We start from the raw sequence: 23,719 nt of genomic DNA, 5'->3' as shown, positions 1-23,719 counted from the left end.
TTAGACAAAGGGCTCATCTCCTTTACTTTGGTGTGTCGACTATGTTACATTTTTAATGGCAAGGTTGAAATGAAGTCAAGTCTCCCTCCTTTCATTTAGCCACATTTGGTCCACATATCTTATCTAGGACCACATCTTCTATCTTATAAAAGTGCACAACTTCATATCCTACTTTTTCTAATTGGTCGAAAAAAATATTTAAATTTAAAATTTAATAATAATGTATTTTCATAACGAAGTAACATATAAAATGACCCACTTTTTAGGATAGAAGATGTGCTTCCTATTTTTATCTTTTTCACATCCCTATTTTTTCGATATCCTATCTTGAGGAGTGAAGATCAATTGTCCTAAATCATATCTCAAAATATGTTATTTAAATGAAATAAAAACAAAAAAATAAGGGAAAATGTATATAACTCCTCAAACTTTAGACATTTTGCAAATAGGAATCATCATCTTTAATTTCATCATAATCAAACTTTAAATTTCTTTTATACATAAAGTAGGTCATTCTGTGAAGTCTCCGTTAAATTATTTAATGATGAAAATCTAACATTTCCATTTTGTAATATATACCATTGATTTATTTTTTTTAAATATAATAAAAGATAACAATAGTGAGAAATTATTCTTCTTTTTCATCAGACTTTGTGAGCAACCAAGAGCTCATATTCTCTCATAATACCACCAACACTTACAACCATTTTCATTTTTATCTACACTCATTTTCTATCTCACTTCTCTCCTTACACTTCCCATATTCACATTCTAGTATCCATGGAGAAAATGAAACCAACCCAATCATGAAAGAAAACCCAACAAAATCCTAGACAAAAATGACTCATCTACGAAGGCTAAAAATGGTATATTATATACTTTACATTACATTAAATATTTCTATATATATTTAACCCTACTTCAATCTCAAATATTTACCATCAGTATCTAACACCTTCCTTCCCGATTAACATTTTCCTCACTCATGATCCAATCTAGGTCACATAATTTTTAATTATATTTTTAAATTAATAAATCAATAATGTAAATTAAAAAATTTGAAAAGTCATATTTCACTATAGTAATTTAATAGATAACTTATAAAAGGACCTATTTTATGAATGTAAGAAATTTAAGGATGTATTGGAAAGAAATTAAAGTTGGTAGTCATATTTGCAAAACCAATAAAAAAAGGTTATATACAATTTTTCCAAAAAATTAATAATTTTTTTATTGAGATAAGATATTTTCATAATTGGATGATATTCTTTGGGACATCATATCCTTATTCCATTTCATACATCCACGTTTTTTTCCATGTCCTTTCCTCTGAAGCATTAATATCTCGACTTTTTTTTTTCTCTATGCGTCAACTCAGTTCTTCTTTCTTCATTTTCTTTGGAAAGGAAAGTCATGGAGTAAAAAGCCATAGTCTTTGCCATTAACAATAAGTAAGCTCAAATCAGCTATGTTATAAAGACATGCATGTTGTTAATATATTCATCTACCAATTTGACAAAAGTTCAGCACCATGAATATATCATTTCCCTTGTTTTTTCTCTTATCTTTCCTTCTACATAATGAGTTTTCATCATCATTACTAACCAATGCTGTTAATGTTATGAACCAAGGCTCATCCCTCTCTGTAGAAAATTCAGAAAAAGATGTTCTTGTTTCATCAAATGGCATTTTCACTGCTGGATTCTACCCTGTTGGTAACAATGCATACTCTTTTGCAATATGGTTCACACAAAACCCAACAGTGGTGTGGATGGCTAACCGTGACAACCCAGTGAATGGAAAATACTCAAAACTTTCTCTTCTCACAACAGCTAACCTTGTCTTAACAGATGCAGGAAAATATAACATTTGGTCCACTGATACAGCATCAACCTCTTCTGTTCATTTGAAACTTTTGAGTTCTGGCAATCTTATCTTGCAACAATTAGAGCCTAGTCTTGTTCTGTGGCAGAGTTTTGATTTCCCTACAGACACCCTTTTACCTCAACAACAACTTACCAGACACTCAACCTTAGTCTCACCAAGGAGCAACACTAATTACTCTTCTAGTTATTACCATTTGTTCTTTGACAACGACAACGTCCTTCGCCTTCTTTATGATGGTCCCGAAATCTCGAGCATTTACTGGCCTGATCCCTGGCTTGTGAGTTGGAATGCTGGAAGGTCAACTTACAACACTAGCAGAATTGCAGTGCTTGATACTTTAGGCCAATTTGTGTCATCAGATAACTTCACTGTGATGGCAACTGATTATGGGACAGTACTTCAGAGGAGATTGAAGGTGGATTGTGATGGTAATATCCGCGTGTATGGAAGGCGTAACGGAGGAGAGGAATGGTATGTTTCTTGGCAATCAAATTTGACACCTTGTAGAATTCATGGAATTTGTGGAGCCAACAGCATGTGTACCTATGATCCTAATTCTGGTAGAAGCTGTTCTTGTCTTTCAGGCTATAAAATGAAGGATGATACTGATTGGTCACTTGGGTGTGTGCCAAAATTCAATCTTCCTTATGACAATGTAAGTGATTTCTTATCTCAAGAGCATCTTGAGTTTTATGGCTATGACTTTGGTTTCTATCCAAATTACACTTTTGATCAGTGTAAGGCTTTGTGCATGCACTTCAGTGATTGCAAAGGCTTTCAGCATTCCTTTGGTGATGGTGTTTTCAATTGCTTCCCAAAGTTTCAATTGCTGAATGGTTATCGTTCACCGAGTTTCGTTGGAACAACATACTTGAGAGTGCCACAAATGAGAAAGGATTCAATTGGAAAATATTCTTGTCCTGCCAACAATGAAACACTGCAGTTAAAAAGAACATATGTCAAAGAAGAAGAAAATGGATCAGTTAAGTTCATGATGTGGTTTTCAACTGGTCTTGGAGGACTAGAAGTCTTATGCATATTTCTTGTGTGGTTTTTATGGTTTAGTAATACACAAGAGCCTGGTGCAGATGTACATAGCTATGCTCTTGCCACCAATGGATTTAGAAGATTCACTTATTCTGAACTCAAATTAGCCACAAAAGGGTTCAGTGAAGAGATTGGAAAGGGAGCAGGAGGTGTTGTATACAAAGGAATATTGTCAGATAGTCGCGTTGCCGCGATAAAGAGACTCAAAGAAACAAACCAATATGGAGAAAGAGAGTTCCTTGCTGAAGTGAGAAGCATTGAAAGGCTTAACCACATGAATTTGATAGGGATGTGGGGTTATTGTGCTGAGGGTAAACATAGGCTATTGGTGTTTGAATATGCTGAGCATGGTTCTTTAGCACAGAATATCCAATCAAATCAATTGGATTGGACTAAAATGTATAACATAGCCATTGGTACTGCAAGGGGTTTGGCTTATTTGCATGAAGAGTGCTTGGAGTGGATTTTACATTGTGATGTAAAGCCACAAAACATACTTCTAGATTCCAACTTTGAGCCAAAAGTGGCAGATTTTGGGCTATCAAAATTGCTGAGTAGAAGTGATATTAAGCATTCAAATTTCTCAATGATAAGAGGAACAAGAGGGTATATGGCCCCTGAGTGGGTTTTCAACTTACCAATCACTGCCAAAGTAGATGTGTATAGCTATGGAATTGTTGTCTTGAAAATGTTAACTGGAAAGAGTGCAACAATGGATGTAATGGATGATGATAATGGAGTTGAATTGCAACATAGAAGGTTGGTTACATGGGTTAGGGACAAGTTCAACAAAGGATATTCAAGTTCATTGTCTATATCTTTGGTTGAAGAGATTATGGACCCTGCCATTGAAGGAGATTATACATAGATAAGATGGATGTTTTGGCTAGAGTGGCTCTTCAATGTGTAGAGGAAGAAAGGAACAGAAGACCTACCATGAGCCAAATAGTTCAAATGCTTTCAGAATGATGATGAAATTGTGCATGGAGCATTACATTGTCTTTACTCTTTTCTGTTTTACACAGTGAAGCGAATCACAAAAGCATGGTTTTATTAGTCAATATAAATCACTTGTGATGTTTGCGTAATTATGTTTTACCAATAGTTAGGAAAATGTTAAAAAAATAGTTAGGCTATGTATGAGTGCTATATATGTACTTATGAAGAATTTTCTCAAAAAAAATATCATTTTTATGTTATGTTGTTATAGAAGTTTCCTTAAGAAAAGTAATTTAGAAGTTGCTAACTTCTTAATCTTCAGAAGCTAGTTCCACTACTTCCACTAGAATAGAAACTTGGGTATTATTTGGATAATAATGCTAGACCAATCCTTTGATAGAGAAAATGCATATACCAAAGCTATATAATGTAATTTGTATTTCAATTTTGTACCATAAACTTATACAAATTGTACAATTTTTAAGTTTTTCAGAAGAAAAAATTGAGGGACTTTTCTTTCATTTTCTTTTTATTTTTATCCAAAAAGTATATTGTACAAGTTGGATTAAAAAGAAAAAAAATTGTGTTATATAAAACCTATTTACCAAAAAACAATATATCACATAAGACGTTGAAATGTCCCGCGCATAACTTAAGTTGATACCCAAATAATTGGACACAAGACAAATATATTGAATGAATATCTAGCAATGTCAACGAGACAACGACAATCACTTTCATCTATATTTTCATGAATTTAGGCCATTATCATCTCGTTGATTGTAATACCCAATAAAGAATTCTCTCAAGAAAATTATATCCATTAAAAAGACAAGTATAAAAAAATGCAAAACCTTCAAGTTATTTTTATATATAATTTCCGATGTAGTAAGTTTTTTTTCTTTAAGTTTTGGACGTCAAAGAATTGAATTATTTTCATCAATTATATTACGTAGCACATGGAGAAAAAATCTCCCGTTGTCTTTTGTGTCGTCGTTGCCCATAATTATAATCGTGACTACTCATATTCTTTCTCTTTACTGCCAAGCTAAACAAAAAAATAGTGTGTCCGATTTTCTGTTAAAAATCGATTATATAATTTATTGGAGTCGTTATTGCATTTTTAAGGTCAAAATATAGGAAATCTTCTTCCTATCCACTTTTGAATCGTTTTGGTTTTAATATTTGATATTTGGACTAAAGAATCTATTACGGATCAGATAAAATGTTAACACATCATCAATATAGGCACATGTTGTATCATCGTGATTATAGTTTTTTTTTAAGAAGAAATATTTATATTTGTTTTATTTAGTATTAATTATTTATCAAAGAAAAGACATGTTTATTATTATTTAAAAAATAAGTTTAATAATTTGATCACAAATTGTTTATGTAAAAATAAAATATTTATTATTATTTATTAAATTCGAAACTTAATAAATTAATAATTATTTAATCAGTAACAATTTTAAAGTATTTAATATTAGAAAATGAAATTATGTAATTAATATGAATTAAAAATAAAAAAGGAAAATGCAAATATACGCTTGACTTTATAAAAAGTGATGATGAAAAAGTGAAGAGTGGTAGATAAATAGCTATCGCTTTGGAATTCTCATACTACTCTAATGTTACTCTCTTAGATTTTTCTTATATATTTCAACTAGGACATACGAGCTCTTAGATTTTTCTTATATATTTCAACTAGGACATATGAGAGTTATTCATAGTTGAATCTGAGAGTCTTAACAGAAGGAATAAGCCTTAATGATAAGTTTACGTTTTAAAAAAGATAATAATAAGTTACATTCTTTATCTCATATAATTATCTTCTTATTTTTTATTTTTCAAAGAGATAAATATGAATAATGTACTTTTTGTACTACCTTGTTTTATTATTTTTAATTCATTTTCGTTTTTATTTAATTATTTATTTTATTTAATGTAACAAGTTAATAATTTCCTTATCAAGCGAGATTATATTAGTTTGTATTTTTTTTAAGCAAGGGGCTTAGCCCATAATATATTAATAAACGGAAATCAGACAAGATTAGTTTACAAACCTATAGGATATTCAGTACAGTTTTATTTTACTTATTTGTTTTTATATTTAATTAATTTAAAATTAAAAAATGTTTTTAGAAAAAATATTTTTTTGGCTTTTTGACCTGACAAAAGTTGGGGTTATATAGACCCATTATTTTTTCTTTCTTTCCCTATTTTCCCAACCAAACAACCAAAGATCCCATCTTTTCTTCCCACCATTTTTTCTTTCTTTCCCTAGTTCCATTGTAACCAAATGATCAAAGATACTCTCCCTTTTTCTTTTTTCTCCCTCCATTTTCATCTCAAACAAATAGAGTGTAAGATATTAATAAGTTGAGAGTTGAATGAAGAATGAATTAAAACCTCGGTTATGGTGAAAATAATAATGTAATTGTGTGTTATTAATTTGCAATAGCTTACAAGGGTGTATTTAAATAAGAAAATTCTATCTAATCTATCTAAAAGTATCACTAAGGGTTTTGTAAGAGCATCTGCAAGTTGCAAGTGTTATGGGACAGGTAGTAGTTTTAAGGAACCTTTGGTACATTCTTCTCTTACTGTGTGGCAATCAACCTCGATGTGTTTAGTTCTTTCGTGAAAAACCAGATTTGAGGCAATGTGAAGAGCAGATTGGTTGTCACAATACATTGTTGTTGGGCCAGAGGTTGAAATGTGCAGATCTTCTAGCAAGTAGGATAGCCATTTTATTTCACAAGTGGTTATGGTCATGGCTCTGTATTCTGCCTCACAGGAGCTTCTGGAAACTGTTCTTTGTTTCTTGGATTTCCAAGATATAAGTGGCTTGCCTAAGTATATGCAATAACTTGTGACATATCTTCTTGTGTCGGGGCAAGAAGCTCGATCACTCATAGTAAGCTTGTAAATGAATGGGAAATTGAGTAGGAAAGAATAGACTAAGAGCAGGGTGCCTTTAAGATATCTAAGAAATTTTAAGGCAGTGTTGTGGTGAGTGGAAATGGGATTAGCCATGAATTGTGCAAGCTTATATACTACAAATGCTATATTTGGTCATGTATTGGTGAGATAGATCAATCTTCTAATGAGTCTCATGTATGTAGGGACATCACAATATGCTTCACTAGATTCTTGATGTAAGTGTGTGCCATTGGTCATTGGAGTGAAGGAGGGTCTGCGACCAAGCATTCCTGCATCAGAAATGATTTCTAGTGTATATTTTTGTTGATTGATGGAGATACATGTTTTGTTTCTTGCTATTTCGAATCCAAGGAAGTATTTGAGATCACCGAGGTCTTTTATATGGAATGTTTATTGAGTAGAACCTTAAGCTTATTAGTCTTTTCAATGTTGTTATCTGTTAGAATTATGTCATCAACATAAACTAGGACTATTGCCATGGAATGTTTTGAAATGTGTTTGACAAATAGAGAGTGGTCATGTTTTGATTTGGCATAGCCATTCTTGATCAGTAAAGTAGAAAGTTTGGCAAACCATTGTCTACTAGCTTGTTTGAACCCATAGAGCGATTTTTGAAATTTGCATACTTGATTTGGTTGAGTGTTTTCAAGACCATGAGGTAGTTTCATATCGACAACTTCATTTAGATCTCATTGTAGAAAAGAATTATTCACATCTAGTTGTTTCAAGTGCCAATTAAAGATAGATGCTAGTTCCAATATCAATCTTACTGTGCTTATTTTGACAACTGGAGAAAAAGTATCCATGTAATCAACACCCTCAGTTTGTGTATATCCCTTGGCCACTAGTCTTGCTTTGTATCTCTCAATACTACCATCAGCTTTATATTTAATTTTGAAAACTCATTTGCATCATATTGCTTTCTTAGTGCTAGGTAGAGTGGTTAGGAGTCATGTGTTATTTTGTTTGAGAGTTGAGAGTTCTTTGTCAATGGCTTCTTTCCAATGTGGATCAATGATAGCCTCAGAATATGTTTTAGGTTCTTTGTGAGTAGAGATGGAGAGGAATGTGGACTTGTGTTTGGAGGATAGGTTGTCATAGCATATATAATTAGACAAAGGGTAAGGTTGAGTGCTTGTGGTTTCTGTGGTTTGATTCAGTAGTGCACAATGATAGTCATATAGGTAAGAGGGTGGCTTAGGGACTCTATGGCTTCTTCTAATGGTTTGAGGATTAGGATCTGTTGTTTCTGGTGTAGTAAGTGGATTTGTAATTGGGATGGCTTGTGTTTGAGGAATGTGTTTAAGGAAGATGTCATTATACATACTTGGATCTATGGATTGATTTCGGGGTGTAGGATCAAGGGGTAGTGTAGGGATGGCTTTTTATTGTTGATATGGAAAAATGGTTTCATGGAAAATTACATTTCTGCTTACTTCTAATGCTCTGGTGTTAAGATGGAGAACAACAAATCCTTTTGTTCCAGTTTTATATCCCAAAAATACACATTTACTTGCTTTAGGATCTAATTTAGATCTTTCATGAGCCATTGTGTTGGTGTAACAAAGAGAACCAAATACCTTTAGATGTTGCAAATCTGGTTTGGCTTGGTATAGTTTTTCATGAGTTGAGTCCTTATTCAGAATTGGTGTGGGAAGGATATTGATAATGTGGACAAAGTGTTTTAATGCATAACACCAATAGATTTTTGGAATGTGACTTTGGATGAGTAAAGCTCTTGTTACATTCAATACGTACTGGTGTTTTCTTTCAACTACGCCATTATGTTGAGGTGTATATCTACATGTAGTTTGGTGTTGAATGCCCTTGCTCGAGTAGAAGGATAACATTGAGAAGTCCATGTCATTGTCACTTCTTACTATTTTGATTCTGGCTGAGAATTGAGTCTTTGCCATTTCTATAAAATTTTGCAGCATATGAGATGTTTCACTCTTAGATTTCAAAGGATAGATCCATGTATATCTTGAATAATCATCAATGATTGTCAAAAAATATTTGTAGCCATGTATGGATGTGGTGGAAATTGGTCCCCAAATATCAACATGTATCATATCAAAGGACTTCAATGAATGTGTTTGACTAAAAGGAAAACTTAGTTTCTTTTGTTTTGCTAAGTGGCAAATATCACATATATTGCCTTTATTGAAAGATATGAAAGGGAACTTTGTCTTAATGAGTTCCATACATGATATAGATGCATGAGCTAATCTGAAATGCCATAAGTTTGAGTCGTATATACTAGCAGAATTTATGATAGAAAGTGAAGTCCTACACTGATTACTAGCAGCCTTCAACACATATAGTCCATATGTGATTTTAGTTGTACCAATCTTCCTCAAAGATTTGTTCTCCTGGATTGTACAACAAGATGTATCAAATGACAAGACGCATGATGAATCTAATGTCAGCTTAGGAATTGAAAGAAGACTATATGAAAAACTAGGCAAGTATAGGACATTGTGTATGGTGATATGCTTATTCAAAGGTATAGTTGCTGAGATGGATACAGTGACTTTGTGACCATTTGGCAAAGTAACTCTAACTTGTTTGATTTTGTAATGGCATGAATAGAGGGATAAACATGAAGCTATGTGGTTAGTGGCACCACTATCTAGGATCTACAATGCAATGTTAGATTTGTGTATACCTTCATTAGTGTTGTCATTTAGATCAGGAGACATTGCATTTGTTTTTAGCACAGCTGCATCATTTTGATTGTTGTTAGTTCTTGATTGATGAATCATACTGACTAGCCCTCTAAATTGTTCTTCACTTAGACCAAAAGTTGAATTGTCCCTCTCTGGCTGATCCCTTCTTTCATTTGAATCAGAAGTTGTTGCAGAGTTTATGCGTTGGTTTCTGGTGAATTGGAAGTTTTCTTGGAATCCATGAATTCTATAGCATATATCAATGGTATGTCTTGGTTTCTTACAATGTGTGCAATATTTTCCCGAATTTCCATTCTTTGACTAATGTGGTTTGTTGTTTGAGGAATTGCTTCCTCTACCTCCACTTTGGTTCCTTTCTGAGGGTCCTTCTCTTCTCAAGTTAGTGACTGCTGCCAATACCCTTCCTTCAGGTTCTCCACCATTTAACTGTCTTTCTTGTTGAACCACCAATGAAAAGACTCTACTCATGTTGGGCAAAGGTTCAACCAACATGATCTGAGACCTTACACTAGCATAAGAATCATTTAACCCCTTTAAGAATCCGATAACTCTGTCTTCAATCCTATGATTTCTTACATTGATCAATGCATTACATGTGCAAGGGATTTCACAAGAACATTTTGGAAGAGGTCTGAAGTTATCCAATTCATCCCATAGGATTTTTAATTCAGTGAAGTAGTTGGTGACATTTAGTTCACCTTGTTTGAAATTGGCAATTGATTCCTGCAACTCTGCAATCCTGAATACGTTCCCTTGAGAAAACCTTTCCTTTAGTTCATCCCATACTTCATATGTTTTGTCTATCTATAAGATACTTTGTGCTATTGAGGGTGAAACTGATCTTGAAATCCAAGATATGACTATATTGTAAGCCCTTTTCCTAGGATTGATATAAAGAATCTGTCTTGGATGGCATTTGGATGGTTCCATCAACAAACCCAAGTTTTTGTTTTGAGATCAAGCACATACGCATTGATCTTGACCATTGGTGATAGTTTTCTCCATTAAGAAGAGGTGAAACTAAGGCAATTGATGGATTCTCAGAAGGATGAATAAAGAAAGGTGAACCTTGATCTTGTGATGGATCCATTTGGTGAGTTGTGTTAGTTGAAGAATTAGTGAAAGAAGATTGGGCACTCATTGAATGTAACAGAGCTCTTTGAAGAGCTCTGATACCACATCAATAAGTTGATAGTTGAATGAGGAATGAATTGAAACCCAAACCGAATTTGGTTATGGTGAAAATAATAAATGTAATTGTGTATTTTATTAATTTGCAATAGCTTACAAGGGTGTACTTAAATAAGAAAAATATATCTAATCTATCTAAAAGTACCACTAATCTATCTTTAATGAAGATTATGAAAGATAAGATAAAGATTATAAAAGATTTAATTGTTGCTTGTATCGCAAGTAATATATGTTGGTGCATCAGCTTTGGCTTGTGATTGAGTCACGTTGTGCGTGCCATTCTTAATTTCTGACCGTGAGAATTTGGCTTGTGTGGCCGTGTCATGCTTAGTTTCTGGCCGAGCTAACTTGGCTTGTCTGATCGTGCCAGACTTGATTTCTGATTGAGCCAAGTTGGCTCATGTGGCCGTGCTGGATTTGATTTCTGACCGAGTTAAGTTGGCTTGCATGGTCGTGCTAGACTTGATTTCTGGTCGTTCTGAATTGGCTTATGTGACCGAATGTGGCGCATCAGTTTGGTCTAGTTTATGCGAGTCAGTTTTGCATTTTGTCTCGGTCAGAATTTTGCTATCTGACCGAGGAACTTATAACTTGGCTAATATAAGAGTGCTTCAAAATCAAGGATTAGGCATATATCTAGGCTTGTTCTATAGAATATAAGAAATGGCTAAAATTCACATGCCTTACCAATATACATTATAAAATTTACTTCCAAAAAATAACTTACATATAGCTAATCACTTACATTATACCGCCTATCCGCAAATAAACACCAATTGGACTTACAAAAAACATAATGGTGCATATATAAAAAGAATTTAATATTTATATATTGTTAGTGTAAAAATTTATAGCAATTAGTATATCATTTATCATTGATTTATATTATTTTTGAAGAATTGATAGTAATTGAAAATGAATAATGAATAAGGAATTGATAGTGTTTAAACTCATACACAACAATACATACATCTTTTTCTCATACAAAAAACATTAAAATGTGACAATTTTGTAAACCTGAATGCCCATGGTGGACATGGACAACTATTTCCTAAACTTTGTTAAAGAGACACATAGTCACATTGACAACACAGATTCCATAAAACCTTGTTTTCATCTGAAAATGCTAATGCACCGGTTAGTAAATACTCAAAAGACAAGAAGAAAATACACCAAATCAACAACAAAAATTCCATCGGTGCATTAAATTAAAGTTTTAAAATATTTTGCACAACAATATCTACAAATATTAAAAACCAAGAGTATTCATCGGTTCTATATGGATAACTTTTAAAAATATCATACTTATGATTAAAATCTTCTAGAGGGATATTCATAATTATAATTAACTACTCCCTTTTCTAGGAGACCTTAACCTTATTCATTCTAGGAGGTCTTAACCTCATTCTTTCATGGTGGTATTCTCCAGTTCTTTCTAATAGTTCCTGTTCTCTCCCCATGGCCATAAATCATAATATCCCGAGCTCATTCTTCTCCACTTACTCTATATTCAGTGTTTCAAATTGCATACGTCATCATATGATGTAATTATAATATTGTAACTCGGGCGCCACAATCACATCACACCACAATCGCATCAATATTAAAAATATTTGTTATTCACAAAATAATTCACACCACAACGGTGACAATCCACATCGCAACAATCTCAATAACCACAACCACAACAGTAATCACAACTGCAACCACAATATAAAACACTACTATTATTTACGGCTACACTACCCACACTATCAAGGAACATTTCTTACTCATCCCAATTCACAGACCCTTCAAAAGAGAGGTATTATATTTACAAATACTTCATTCTTTATTTTAATAAAATTTACCCTTCTCCTATTTGTGTTTCATTATAGAACAAAAAAGATGAAATGTTATCTCCTTCATATGCCGAAGCATTCATGTCTTTTTTTTCCTTTTATTATCAGTCGTTGCAATAAAAAAAATAGTAAGTACTAGTTTTTTTGTCATTTTCATTAGTGGTAATAGATTTACCTTCATTGTGGGAAAAAGACAGCAAGTTTCTGTATACAAAGGAGATACCGCTTCATTTTTTAGTTTTATAATTATTTAGAATAGTAAGAAAAATATTGTTTGCAAAAAAGATGAGGTAGTGAGGGTAAATCTCACTCTACTCATTCCCCTGTTGGTTGTAAAATGTTTTTTTGTTTTACAGAATTAAACAAGAAGTCTTATATACAATTATTTTAATGCTAGTGTAATTTAAAACTGGGACATTATAATGATAGCATTAAGAGCGGAGCTAGTACCAACACGACATTGGTCTAGTAATGTAAGGTTCCACTAAATCCTTAGGATACCAAAATGTTAAAGGCTTGTTTCCTAGGAACGACACTTGTTGGAAGTAACAACGACAAGCCTGAAATAAATTAATTCCTTATCCATAAGGTGAAAAGATACTTTTACTAAAAAAAAGTGTAGATTAACAACTCATAAAAAGAGAGTCAAACATGCATTAGTAACCCAATCAAATACAAGATAGTTTATATTGCTCAAAATCTAACCCTCAACAATGGAAAATTAGGGACAACTTGGGACCAATGTTAATGTTAGGGTGTTAACTGCTAAGAAAATAAGGTTTTAAATAACTATAAAATATTAAAAGAAAAGACAATTTTTATTCATATTCTTTAATTAGGATTAACAGACTTAAATAGTGATGAATATGAGATTATGAACTTCTAAACCTAAATCCATTTTATTTGAAATTAGATAAATAAGATTTTATTTCTTCAAAATATAATTTAATTATAATCTTTAAACTTAATTGGAGGGTGAGTTATTCTCTTATGTCTGGATATGATATCATTAACAATGTTATTGGGCTCAGACGACTCAATAACATTCAGTTGAATAGCTCTCAGTTGATATTCAGTTGCAGTACTAGTTCGCCTTGATTTGAATAGCTCTGCTTGAGGGTTTGCAAATCTAGATGGACCGAAACGAACCACTAGAGCCTTCGTAAATCCTTCTCGGCTTGTAAGTTGATTAGTGTGAAACATCTATTTATGCTAACTAGGAGTGTTTCATTTCATGGAAAACACCAACAATTCTAAGCATTGGAAGGGAACTATTTGGTACAAATTGAAATATTGTTTTGCTTGGAACAACTAATCTTATGGGTTTATACCATCAAAGGATTGTAGTTGCAGTCTAGGAGGTTTTATAGTACCTAATGGCATAAAGAACCATGAGCCATATGTATGAGGCATTTGTGGAGGATGTTGTTGAGAGCCATAGTTTGGAGGAAGTGGTGGTGGTAATAGTTGTGTGGGGCCATTGTTAAGCGTGCTAACTTTTCCACTAACCCATTTAGGATATTCTCGAGCATGGCTTCCATAGAAGCTTGTACTAAATCATGGCGTTCAATCATATTTTGTTGGTAGTAACGTTAGTTTCTCCAGGATTGCCAAATTAGATGTGTCCTCCATTATGGAGTGAGTGGATGAGGAAGCAGAATCGGGTTTAGTATGAGAATAGTAATGAAAGCACCAATGTTAGGTTTTAACCCTAACATCTAAGAAAATAAGGATTCTAAACAACTATAAAATATTAAAATAGAAGACAATTTTATTCATATCCTTTAATTATGAATAACGCACTTAAATAGTATTGAATAGGAGGTTATGAACCTCTAAACCTAAGTCCATTTTATTTAAAATTAGATAAATAAGATTTTATTTTTTCAAAACATAATCAAAATATAATCTAACCATAATCTTTAAACTTTATTGGAGGATAAGTTATTCTCTTAGGTCTAGATATTGTATCATCAACAATACTATTAGGCTCAGACGACCCAATAGTTAACTTCATTGAAGGATCTCACATTGAAAGTAAAATACAAAATATGTCTAAACATGAGTAAAGACTTTTATTATGAGTGTGTCATAACTAGTATTGGCAAATAGGGTCGTCCTGCCCATGCCTATGTAATGCCTGTTTAAATTAGGATGAGTATGGGCATGCTTATTTTTAAATATGACATGAAATATCATGTTATGTCCGCCCTAAACATGGGTAGGACAGACTTGTGGGCTGCCCTACATAAAACTAAAAATATATATATACAAATTTATATACACTTTATTCAAAATAAATAGTATATATTTTACTTACAAATATGTTTATCATAATAAACAATCATAAAAATAAAATAATACATACAAAATATATAAATGTGATATATAATATAAAATATGCATAGTACATAATTTACAGACAAAATACAAAAGGAATAATATATATGCATATATGTAATATACAAAATACAAATGCATATACATAATAAGAAAATGATATTATTTTCTTACATTTGATATACAAATGCATATATAACAAATGAAAAAACTTTCTCACATTTAACAAAATACATATACTTCTACATATTTGATGTTCAATACATCATCTAATAATGCCTACGAGCCACCCATTTTGCCCGTTAGAAATGCTCACAAGCGAATAGAGCATGTTGGGTGAACATTTACGGATAAATACATTTTACATGTTCTACCCACTCAATTAATGCGGGCAAACGAGCATGCTCCATAGGTTTTACCTAAATTCTCAGGTTAACCAAGAATTCAAAAGTGTGGATTAGAAAGGAATAAAATATACTTTAAAAGAAAGATATTTAGATTTTTTCCTATTAGGAAGACTTGTTTGAATATGCCCTTTATTGAGCTAATAATGACGTGGTTGGCCCAAATCAAACCTAGCTAATCAGAGCAAGTCCATTAAAGGTTTTATGTCATTCATGGCTTAAGGTTTGCTAACTTTTGTACTCAATATTAGGAATCTACAACCCAATCACTGCCAAAGAAAATTACAAGTCCTGAGTGGGGAATATGAAAGTGTTTTCTTAGAAGTCATAACCATAAAATATGGAGGCTTGGGTCAAATCCAAGTCGATACACTTACAATTCAGGAATTGGAAAATCAAAACCCATGTTCTAAAGTCTTTAGAAATAGATGAATAAGGAATGAAGAATATAACTATCACATAATCAAATTCACTCTCGAGATTCCTGCTAAGAGAAGAATATTTGAGAGTCATTTCTTACGTTATTTACTTTATTCAATATAAAAAAGGGAAAAAAAATCTAATAATTATTAACTAGTTTAAATATAAAAACTTACTACAAAACTTATTTTCTCAAATATCCTTCTAATACATGAAACAATTGCTTATACACAATTTTAGAAAAACCATATACTGCACACAATCCTCAATTTATGATGAATTTTTTTTGGTTTCTCACGGGTATCTTTGTACCGAGATAACTCTGTCCGAGTCGGGAACATCTACAGGTATGTGGGGCTAACTCTCTCAGTAAGAATTTTTACTTGAACAGGATTTAGAATGAATTTTAAATAATAATAAAAAATCCTCTTTACCTCATTAAGCATTAATATTAAACAATTTCCAAAAATAAGATAAATACAAAACAAATGTCAAAAACAATTCAATTTACAACAAATTCTAACGTGCGCCAGAGTGGTGCTAACGTGCAGCAGCTCCTTCACGGTGGACACAGTGCATCTTCGTGGGCCCCACATATGGTCACATACTAGTTACTACTAATAACTTCATTCCAAAACCATTTTCATTCACATTTTCTTCCTCATTCATTCAACAACACACTAACCACTCTTCTTCTTCTTCATTTTCTTTTCTCACTCTCAATTTTCTCAGCGAAGAAAAAATAACTTAACAATGCAAGGCTCAAATTTTCTCGACGAGGTTGACTGCGCAAACTTCTTGGACCACATCGACGATCTTCTCGATTTCCCCGCTGATGACTCCGACGCTGCGGCCGGAAACTTTGACCTGCCGGAAAATTTCTTTCCCGTCGATTCCGACTCGCAGCCAAGCCCTGAATCGGTTTTAACTGACTCCGGCAATGCCTCGCCGGATATCACGGCAGAGCTCTCCGTTCCGGTGAGTTCACAACTTTGTAACTAGCGTCTTAGTTGTTCACGTGTGCTGCACTGTTCCATTTTATTTAACTTTTTAGAACAGCCGTTGGATTGGACTATGATGACGTCATATTTGATTAGTGTGCGGACTGATTTGGAACATGCATTGGTGCTTATAGAAAAAATGTTGTTACAATTTTTTAGAAATTAATATTTTTAGTATATTATCACAATTCATTGTTGAATAAAAGTATATTATTGACCGTCTAAAAATACTTTACGCTACCAATATATATGAAACTATTTTATATTACTTTTTATATGAATATTTTCTCACCTGCAAAACAAAATAAACTTTCAAATTTCATATATGGTCCATTTAAAAAGTATTTTAAAGTATCATTCATCATATGTTATCATCATATTATTAAAAATATTTCACTATTACAACAAGGGAAAAAATTATATTATAAATTTTATATATTGTTATTGCATTATTCTATCATTTATTTTTAATTATTATTGACTCTTCAGAAAAAATAATCTAAATGATAAATGGTGTATAAATTTTTACATTATCAATACATATATATTACATTTTTTTAAACAAACAATCGTTTACAAGTTATATATATAGATGATTACAGTTGGTGCAAAAATTTATACGAATGTGCTCTATCATCCACCATTAATTTATATTCATTTTTTGAAAAGTTAATAACAATTAAATATCAATGGTGAATGATATTGTTAATGCATATATTTTCTCTATTAACATTCCATTTTTGAAATATGTATAATAAAAATAAAAGACCCAATTTAATAATCTATAGATTCTCATAAGAATTAATATCTAACTATAAATGTGAAACTTTTATTGCACACTAAACTTTTTTAAAAGAAGTGCAAGAGATATAAAAAATGATAGATGAATCTATTATATCTTTTGTGCTTATTAGTGCTTAGTGGGTTGCAGGGAATTTTTGGTATTAGCTTTGGCTTTTTGTTTAGTCTATGACTTTGTTGTGTTCTTCCTTTAAATAAAACAATTTCTTTAAAGGCCTCGAGAACTATAATTTTCCGTTGAGCCTTTTTTAGTTAATGAGATAAAATAATGTGGTGAAACTCTCGTACGTTGTCTATTTTTTTATTGTTTTTTAATTTAGTGACTGAATTGCAAAATAATAATTGCGAATTTGGAGTTATAAATTACCAAATATTCCATAGATGGTCCTTTTAATCATTTTATTTAGCGCAGCCCGTGATCAATATAACATTAATTTCAGAGACTTAATATTTAGAAAGCTTTTAATAATGAATTGCTTATGAGTTCAAATTAACTTTAAATTTGACTACATATTTCTAACTTCTTAGAGAAAAAGATGTATACTACGACGGTGTAAGAGTTTTTTATACTGTCACTGTATTATTCAACATTCATTTTTAATTATCATTGACTTTTCAAAAAAATTAATCCAAATGAATGGTAGATAATACACTGACTGTGTATACATCTTTACACTATTTGTACGTAGATTTAATACTCAACTTCTTATTTGATAGTGCTATATTTCTAACATATTTTGAAAGTGAGATATTTCTAACATAGACAAATGTGTTTTGGTTATTTCAGCCACATAAATCTTGATTTAAATTCAAATTTGGGACACTATGCTTCACAACATGATTAATTCGAATTATATTTATACATGGGTGTTTTAGTAATTTTAAAAAGGACACATAATTGTGTCGGTGGCATTTCGCATACGTTGTCTCCATGTGGGGTTGCGTTGCTTGAATTATTTGCATCAACATTATTGTAGGTCACATGCCTTACCATGTGACACGACGTTGAAAATGTTGTCACTCTAGGTGGTGGCAGCCCATGTTTGTTTAATGATGCTTCTTGGTGCATTAACACAAATTCATGTTCCAGATTTTATTTCAAGATTTGAGAATTTTCACCAATGGAATTGAATCCTATTTCACATGATGAGGGCCAAATAGGAGATAATGCTTGTGGGACTTTTTTTCTCCAACATTAATAGGAAAACACAAGTGGAAAGATTTAAATGAATTTTTCTGTCACTTACTCTATAGATTAAAATAATTCATATATATTAGTCACGCCTATAAGTGTGCTAATTTCTAAAATTCTGAAAAAATAATCAAACATATATGTATATAGTACTGTTGACCTTTTGTCTACTAGACTTTGTATTACTAAACAAACGTCTGATTTATACCGACACATATATATCATTATCATTATTAATAATGAATATATTATTTCCTTTCTTTCTCCCTATTTTCTATTTTACCTACCAAATAAAAATTTACTATATTTTTTACTCATTTTCCCTTGTCAACATTTCTTTCCTCTATCTTTCTTCCATCAACTTTTTTTTTTTAGGAAAATGAAAGGACTCACCACTAGTTTATACATTTATAATTATTTTATTTGCTAAAAATATAAAGACTGAAACAATAGATTTGTAACTTGTAAGTGAGTGGCAGGCTCCATCATTACTGAAGTTGAGATGTCAAAATATTTAAGAAGTTACTCTCACATTTCTTTTGGTTTGGTTGCATCTTGTATCATTCGTCTTATTTATGAAATTATACAGACCTCTATTAAGTTCATCAAAAAAATACAGACCTCTATTGAAGTCTATTTTATGAGTGCAGTTACTTTTCATGGATGATGATAAATGGAGTTTCAATGAATTCTTCCATAGGGTTGTGAATGTAGCTTTTAAAATAAGAAAGATGGTAGATTTTTTGTATAAGGAACTAATCTCTTTCGGTGTATAACTGCCCCTCCCAATAACTGTCACTCAAAGGAATGAAACGTTTGACCTTGTAGTCATCTGGGATCTAGTAGAGCTTACATTAATAGATCAACACCTTGTTGGTAGAAAGAGGGTAGGAGTGATTAAGTGAAACCTCAACGTAAATCAATTTCTTCAAATATTAAATCCAAGTACAATCCTACAAATGGGGTAAGTAGAGCATGACATAATTTCTCAAATGGTCTCTATCTTGATTTGTAACAAAATCCTTAATAAAACAGCAAACTAAACAATGGCTTATGTTTCTTAGTTGGCATTATTTTAATGAGTAATAGGATTAAGGATATAAAGAATAGACATGATTGACTGATTGAGGAACTATCTTACTAGATATATATTTTGCTTGAATTCTCAATCCAGAAACATCTCTGTGTGAATGGCAAATCCATATTGATATTTTCTTCTTTGGCTACTGAATGAAAGCAAAACTGAAATATAATTTTGTGCAATGTGATGTTATTTTCAGTTTGAAGACATTGTACAATTGGAATGGCTGTCCAAATTTGTGGAGGACTCTTTCTCTGGGGGGAGCCTCACCATGAAGAAGGTAGAACCATGCTGTGGCCCTAAGGAAGATTTGGCACATAATGAGTTCCAAACAGCAAGACCACTTTCTGTCATTGAAACCAGAAACTCCTTTTCTTGTGAGAAGACTGCACCTCACATTTATATCCCGGTGCCTTGTGGACGTGCACGCAGCAAGCGCCGACGTCCTGTAACCTTCAACCCACATCATGTCTTGCAACTCATCTCCCCAGCTTCCTCTGTTAGTGAAAACATGCAGCCTAATGTCACCTCCAGGGCCTCTTTGTGTTCAAAGAAGGACTTTGGGGAGTCTCAAACTGAGATCAAAATACAAAGGCATGCAGCTTCTGGAGAGCATAAGAAGAAAAAGAAAATCAAAGTGTCATTGCCATTGGGCCAAGCTGATAGTAACCATAATTTACCATCACAAACAGTTAGGAAATGTATGCACTGTGAGATAACTAAGACACCACAGTGGAGGGCAGGACCTATGGGGCCAAAAACGCTCTGCAATGCTTGTGGTGTTCGATTCAAGAAAGGCCGTCTATTCCCCGAATACCGGCCTGCTGCAAGTCCAACATTTTGCCCAGCCTTGCACTCAAATTCCCATAAGAAGGTCCTTGAAATGAGAAACAACCCCAGCCAGAAATCCAGCTTTGCAATGGATTCAGATGCCTTACCCGAACTGATTCCAAACACTAACAACAGCCTTACCCTGGAATACATGTGATGGGGGAATGATCCTAGTTTATGTCTGATGTTGTTTCTTTATGTTATATATTTCCAGTTTTTTCATTAGATTTTAGTATTGGAAAGTAAGTCACATATCGCCTACCTCATTATCTCGGGAATGATTTAAATATCTGTTGAGTTACTTCTTGGTTTTGAGATGGAACATGTGCAGAGCTGGAATGAGGGGAATAGGAGCAATAGATAATGATCTTATTTTAGCTATTAGAAGAGGATTGTAATGAGAACTTAAGATAAAAGGGTAGAGACATGCAACTCAGAAAGGAAGGGTAGAGTTATAGCCTTTTAGGTCTAGTAATTGTAGTACTCAGTAGGCTTTGGTGTTCCCATTGTTACATTCTTTTTCTTTTTCATTTTGTAGCTTTTAAAATATCCTTCTCTGTACCAATTCTTTTTGCAGTTCATTTGTAGCAAAACTATTTGAGTAAAGAAGGGGGCTTATAAAATTTGCCTTGGTCCATTCATTGTTTTGTGCTGCACATATTGTGGTATCCTCTTGTGCTTGCATCTGTGAAGCATTGTTTTTGAGCAATTGCGGAAGATGAAGTTTAGTGGGGTTTTAAATTGTGGTCCGCAACTGCAATTAATGTTGTAATATTATAGTTTTGGTAGTTTACTAAACTGCAACTTTTCACAATTGTCTATAGGCATAACTTTGATCTTAACCACAATAAAAATTCAGGACCACAAGTAAAAACCAATGACTATTATCCTGGGAGTATTGTTAGTTCCTTGCAGAGGTTGTCCTTGTTGCAGCTATCTTCTAGTATTATGTAAATCACTACTAACCAGGTTTGTAACTTGGTATTATCAGAATAACAACAGGTTAAAAAAGTAGCTATCTTCTAGTATTATGTAAATTACTTGCATCTAGAAACAATACCAGACCAGCCAAGAAAGAGAAAGGATAACATAGAAAACTAGAGGGGTGGGAGAAGAATGATTAGTATTGGTAAAACCATAAAAGGAATTCATGCGTTGAAAAGTAAGAAATCTCCTATACAAATCATTACATCTAATTATGACTTTGAGAGGCTCTTTCTATTAATTTGGTAACATGTCATGATGATACCAGGATTCTATCATATACTCAAAAGGTAAAAGGTAAGTTGTTATTTTTACACTTATATTAAAGGATAAAAATTTCATATAATTATTTTTAAAAGATAAAAGTATCACATTTATATTATTTGTGATTTACTTGTTTTAAAGCAAATACTAGTCATCATCTCACTCAACTTTACAACCGAAATAAATTTACTTGATTGCACCAATCATTTCAGCTGCTTACTCCAGCTAACAGGGTATTTATTATTTGCTTTAAAACATGTTACACTCTCCCTTGTTTTAAGTAATGCCTGGTCATAATTGCTTTGATAAAAACTTCAAAAGGATAAATTTCTCTCCTCCCGCCAACATGCTTTGTATTTTTGTGTGTTCTAATTACCAAAATGTAGTTCATCAAAAAAATTAGCAACATGTTAGGGAACCACTACCAACTTAGTAAAGAGGACTGGAATTTAGCAATAGTAAGAAGGTAAAAAAAAAATACTGAATAACAAATTTCATTCTCATTACTGCAGCAGCTGTAACAGTTTCTATATACTTCATTATAAAAGAGATTTAGGTTTTCCTACTAAGTTGGGCCAAACATGTTAAGCCCAACCCTTTTTAATTGAAAATAACAACTTAATATAAAATACCGGAATTAATTTAAACATAATCAGCAAGTCACTTTGTCTTTTGTTTGTTCATTTTGGGCTTGCTTGTGAAATCTGTTTGTGGGCCACTATCATTGCCCATCTCTTCGAAAGTAACCTTGTCCACAAGGTTTGAGGGTCCAGGTGGTGCCTTGGAAGATGTGGACAGTGGGCAGTGTGTAGGTAGTAAAAAGTCATGGCAATCCTGCAATGCAGAAGTGGAATTTATTGTTGCCTTAATGGATGGTGAGATATGGGTAGGATTTAATTTTGAATTATGAAGGGACGGTGTAGAGACGTGGGTACCTGCCACACGTTTTGGCTCTTGGACCAATGCCTTTAATGGTTCAGACGGCTGAGTGGAAAAAATTAAAGGGGGGAGAGAGAGTCTCATACAATGGTTCAGATGCAACAATCAAATCTGAGGGTTGGGAATTGGCCAGGCGGAACTTCCCATGTACTTCACTTGGAATTGTAAATGGGAATTTATTATCACATTTATTCCCATTCAATATAGTAATTGTTGCCTCCATTTGTTTTGTACTTCCCTTTTCATTTTCTTCATTCAATCTCACCAACCGTGAAGGCCTATCCATTGGTTCACCTTCCCCAATTTCCATTCTCTCTACTTCTTTCTTCTTCGAAGAGTGCTCATCATACACAGAGGCCTTCACCGAAAACCCAACCATTTCATCAACACCGGAAAGGAGATCCTTGGGGTCGTCTTCCACAAACCCTTTTTCTAAATCCTCCCTTTGTCTTCGATGATTTTTCAACATGCATGTTCTCCAAATGCTCTCCATGTTTGGACGATTCTGTCTCATAAGGGAGAAGGTCCTTCGGTAGATCGACCACTAAACCGGTTGGTTAACCATAGAAACGACAAAGTGCCAAGACATGAAACATCGGGTGTACTCAAAAGTGGGTATTGTGTTTGTAGGGTTGGGGTTAGAAATGTTAGAGGAACTTGGTAGTACAGAAGGGTGTTGAAAGCGTTATTCGGTGTTTATTTTAATTTTAGTTGGGAGTATACTCCTCTCAACAAATCGTCGTGACAGTAGTGTCAATTTGTTGAAAGATTAATACTCTCATTTTCGTTATGTTCTTTTTTATTTGATTAAGTAAGAGAACTCGGTTTTACTCTTTGTTCACCATCTTGACTTTGTTGAAATAAATTCCAACGCCGGTATAATGGTTTCAAGAATATTCCAGTTACAACTTACTTCTTTAA

At 32.9% G+C, this 23,719-nt stretch overlaps 1 protein-coding gene, 1 long non-coding RNA gene and 1 pseudogene across 2 annotated transcripts; 2 read left to right on the top strand and 1 right to left on the bottom strand.

Annotated features, from left to right (window-relative positions):
• LOC109359330 lies at positions 1,491-4,137 on the top strand (annotated as a pseudogene).
• LOC109361094 (GATA transcription factor 8-like) lies at positions 16,349-20,776 on the top strand. Its single transcript, XM_019606413.1, has 2 exons — positions 16,349-16,683; positions 19,980-20,776. Exons 1-2 carry the CDS (start codon positions 16,459-16,461, stop codon positions 20,766-20,768), a joined length of 1,014 nt encoding a protein of 337 aa, XP_019461958.1. The 5' UTR covers positions 16,349-16,458; the 3' UTR covers positions 20,769-20,776.
• Positions 17,621-18,675, bottom strand: LOC109361095. The gene is made up of 2 exons (XR_002109258.1): positions 18,211-18,675; positions 17,621-18,027 (listed from the first exon to the last, which is right to left on the bottom strand). It is a non-coding gene; the product is annotated as an uncharacterized LOC109361095 (long non-coding RNA).

This window comes from Lupinus angustifolius, chromosome LG11 (assembly GCF_001865875.1).
Source record: "Lupinus angustifolius cultivar Tanjil chromosome LG11, LupAngTanjil_v1.0, whole genome shotgun sequence".
Taxonomy (NCBI): domain Eukaryota; kingdom Viridiplantae; phylum Streptophyta; class Magnoliopsida; order Fabales; family Fabaceae; genus Lupinus; species Lupinus angustifolius.
Note: the sequence above shows the minus strand (reverse complement) of the source record. Positions and strands in the feature narration are given on the sequence as shown.

What these genes read in the sequence shown, in the direction of transcription:
- LOC109361094 (XM_019606413.1), top strand. Translation starts at nt 16,459, where the DNA reads ATGCAAGGCTCAAATTTTCTCGACGAGGTTGACTGCGCAAACTTCTTG. An exon ending in CGGCAGAGCTCTCCGTTCCG is followed by an intron (nt 16,684 to 19,979) that starts GTGAGTTCACAA and finishes TGTTATTTTCAG; the next exon opens with TTTGAAGACATTGTACAATT.